Source organism: Triticum dicoccoides, chromosome 3B (assembly GCF_002162155.2).
Source record: "Triticum dicoccoides isolate Atlit2015 ecotype Zavitan chromosome 3B, WEW_v2.0, whole genome shotgun sequence".
In the NCBI taxonomy this organism is placed as follows: domain Eukaryota; kingdom Viridiplantae; phylum Streptophyta; class Magnoliopsida; order Poales; family Poaceae; genus Triticum; species Triticum dicoccoides.
This window is the reverse complement of record NC_041385.1, coordinates 850,585,071-850,589,033: the sequence shown is the minus strand read 5'-3', so window position 1 is coordinate 850,589,033 and position 3,963 is coordinate 850,585,071. Positions and strand designations below refer to the sequence as shown.

Genomic DNA, 3,963 nt, shown 5'->3' with positions numbered 1-3,963 from the left:
GCATTGATGGAGCTAGTGGTGGCCCGGGGGAGTGTAGATGGGCGTGCCGTACTCCGGCGGGCACTCTGGCGCCGGCGGCGCTCCGTATTCCGGCGCCGGCCGTGGGTACACCGGAGCGGCAGGAGGGTACGTCGGCGGTGTGGGCGTTCCGTAGACCGCCGTGGGGGTGGGAGCAGGGCACTGGCATCCCGGCGCCGGGGTCGGGGTGCAGAGGCATCTTGGTGCCGGCGTCCCGTACACCGGCGCCGTCGGTGGAGCGTATACCGGCGATGGAGTCCCGTACACCGGCGTGGGAGGAGGGAGCTGCGGCGTCGGCGGCGCCACGTAGACCGGCGTGGGGGTTGGAGTCGGGCACTGGCATCCGGGCTCCGGGGTCGGGGTGCACAGGCAGCTCGCCGATGGAGTCCCGTACACCGGCGTCGGGGAAGGGCATTGGCATCCCGGCTCCGGAGTAGGGGTGCACAGGCATCTCGGCGCCGGAGTCCCGTACACGGGCGCCGTGGGTGGAGCGTACAGCGGCGCCTGATCGGGAGGGCAGTCCGGCATCGGCGTCCCATACACGGGCGCCGTGGGCGGAGCGTATACGGGCGACGGCGTCCCGTACACGGGCGGAGCATACACCGGCGTCGGCGTCCCGTACACGGGCGCCGTGGGCGGAGCGTACACCGGCGTGGGCGTCGCGTACACTGGCGGGGCGTACACCGGCGTGGGCGTCGCGTACACGGGCGGGGCGTACACCGGCGTCGGCGTCGCGTACACTGGCGGGGCGTACACCGGCGTGGGCGTCCCGTACTCCGGCGACTCCGGAGGGCAATCCGGCGTTCCGCACTCCGGGGCCGGAGGCGGGAAGTATTCCGGCACGGGCGTCCCGTAAACCGGCGTGGGATAAGGGCACTGGCACCCGGGGGCCGGGGTAGGGGTGCACAGGCACGCCGGCACCGGCGTCCCGTACACGGGCGGAGCGTACACCGGCATGGGCTTCATGCGCCGGTGCGCGAAGAAGGGCTTCCTGCCGAACGCGTGGCACGGGAAGCAGATGTTGGCCGCCGCGCACTCGGGCGCCGCGGCCGAAGTCCGACCTCGCGTCGCCTTGCCGGCGACGGCCACGAAGGTGCCCTCGCCGTCACCCGCGCCCTCGGACGGCATCGGCACGATCCTCGACGGCTCCTGCCCGGGGCATGGCTCGCCGCTCGCCGCGCTCTGGAGCTGCGCGAGGCACTCGGAGGCGCCGGCGCCGGGCGGGAGCGGCACGGCGAAGGCGCCCGTGCCGTCGAGGCTGGCGACGGCCTTGCTCTCGTTCTTGCACGTGATCGCGACCTTGAGGCCCCTGAAGGCCGCCTCGGCGCCCAAGCTCTTCCTCCCGCAGCCGGCGCACTGGGCCATGCCGACGACGACGACGGCCGACGTGTCCCCGCCGCCCTCGCCGCCCGCTATCAGTGCCCCAGCGCATACGATGAGAACGCGGAGCAGCAGCCTCCCTCCAGCTCCTTCCATGGCGCCCATCTCCACCTATCTATCTACCCGCTGAGCTTCCGCAACAACCACAAGTGAAGTGAGGGAGCGGCGGCCATGGCGAGCGCGTGTATATAGGCAGGCAGGCAGCAGGCGAGCGATCCATGGAAGATCCATCAATGAACAATTACTGAACAGCTCGATCGATCTTGACGCGTAGAGCCGTAGAGGCAATCAATCAGTCTCAATCAATTTAACTAGCGGCGGCTACAGAGGAGATGGATAAGTAGATTAGCAATTGAATGCGCGAGCCGGCCGACCGATCGGACGTTGCGATATGCCGGCCATCATGGGCACACCGTTAACTCAACTGTTGGAGCACATGCCGCCATTATTAGGCAACCAAAGGGATAGATGTAGAATGTGTACATGGGTACTGTGGAGTGCAATCAACCAAAACCAGAGTGGGGACGACGAAGCTGGCATCGATCTGTGGAGGATGCACGGCCAGTGTGACGGCATGTTCGTCGCAACACAGGGGCTTGCATTTGCATGTGCTGGAAGGAGAGTGTGGTAGATCATCGTATGTCAATGGTCGGTCTATCTATCTACGTTACTCCTCCGGTTCATATTACTCGTCGCTCACTCAAACAGATGTATCTACCACTGAAACATGTGTCTAGATATATCCATTTGAGCGACAAGTAATATGGTTCGTAGACGGTACTACTTCATCCATCCCATAATATAAGACGTTTTTGGAGTTTACAGTGAACCGCGAAACCGTCTTACATTGTGGGACGGAGGTACTACTAGTAATTCTCATTCAGTTCCTTTACTGCCCGGCCGGCTGTAAACTTAAATTCCATGCTTTGTTTTCTGGAATGAAACCTTAACTTCAGCTCCATCAGCAGATTCATTTGACACCTTATCGAGCCATCTTTGAATAATTAATAAGTACTCTGCTAGATGGATTTTACTATGGGTAAAAGTCCTCCGTAATGTTATCTGACGAACGTCAGCTCGGAGGGGGGTGGGAAGCAAATCTTTGTGGCAAGTTTAGTTGGTAAAAGACACCAAATCTTGTCTTTTTTGCAGCAATTCCTCCTAGAAAATGTCATGTGTTTATGAAGGAACTGTCAACCCCATACAACTAAACTTGTCACCTAAAACATTCATAAATGTCAACCACTCCCAGCGAACGTTCGCCAGCTATTGCAGTCCAAAATCTTTGGGTACTCCTTTCCGGGGTGAGGCCGGGCAGAGAGAGCTTTCTTTGACCCCCGTCGTACTTAGATGTTTCATTTTGCTAAAAGATATCAATAACATGGTGCATTAATTCCATCACCTTGCTTGTGTCCTTAAACTTATAACCATCATAAGCAATAAGTGACCAAACGAAACTTCGAGTGGGTAGGATAATGAGGAGCTGGTTTCATTGAGTAATGCCAAAGAACAAGAGAAAGGAAGCCTCTCGATGGTTCAAAGTGTGCCCACGAGGTTCCGGTATCAAAAGAAGACAAAAGCAAAAATGACACTATTCACATTTAAATTTGTCTTTTTTGTTTCTCCAAGTTTGTTTCGAATTTCGATCTGAATTTGTTAGGTGTTGTCGACCTATGTGTTCTGAACATCCATGATTTTTATCAGAATTTTTTGACATGTTTAAATTTGAAATTTGGAAGTTGGTATCATGGTAGTATGTAAGGGCTGGTATCACCTAATACTTTCCCCTCAAGCATGGGCATGCTTGCTGAACCTATAGATGCAGTTGCTAGGAGCGCTCCTTGATTACTCTTCATAAATGGCTCACTGCTTGTGCAGCTCACATCTCACTATCCTCTTGTGGCGTTCCATTACATTCAGATTGTTCCTTGAGTAGTTGAGTTGATGTAATTCCCATTCGCCTTCATATGTATTAATGTATTGATTATATGAATGTATTAATAATGCCATCTGTTCATATATAATTGCACCTACGTCGAAGAACGATGAATGAAGCATAAAAGGTACTATAGGACACAAAATGAACGAGTATACAGCAGCATTGTTAGGGAATCCTAAACAACACAAAAGTTCTTTCGTGATCGCCATCGTCTGGCTCTCATAATAACCTTAATATCCTTTCGAGGTCACCACATTCCGAAAGGCTTGCTGCCGAAGATGTTCCACCTTACAACAAGTGTTTTATTTCAATCTTTTTGTGATGCGTGGTATATTTATATATGAAAACTTCAAATGGGCATTGGGTTCATTCAATGGACATATATGAAATCTTACCTTATATTAACTCCTCAACAACTACGTTGACGGTACTCGAACATGGAAATGCTAGTTGAACCTATAGATACAGTAGCTAGGAGGGCTCCTTGATTACTCTTCATAAATTGCACACTGCTGGTGCAGTTCACATCTCACTGTCCTCTTGTGTTGTTCCATTATATATTCAGATTATTCCTTGAGTGGTTGAGTTGACCTACTTCCCATCCTCCTTGGTATGATGTATTAACT

The 3,963-nt window shown here is 54.2% G+C and overlaps 1 protein-coding gene across 2 annotated transcripts in view; it reads right to left on the bottom strand.

The window, feature by feature from the left end:
* The window catches only part of LOC119278936 (extensin-like), a 2,988-nt gene extending 1,371 nt beyond the window's left edge, over nucleotides 1-1,617 (bottom strand). Inside the window, exon 1 of one of the 2 annotated variants that reach the window (XM_037560318.1) lies at nucleotides 19-1,617. In XM_037560318.1, the coding sequence (XP_037416215.1) occupies nucleotides 19-1,503 (1,485 nt within the window). In that variant the 5' untranslated portion in view covers nucleotides 1,504-1,617. The remainder of the gene's footprint in view (nucleotides 1-18) is intronic. The other variant, XM_037560317.1, reaches the window with a different exon arrangement.
* Nucleotides 1,618-3,963: the final 2,346 nt, after the last annotated feature.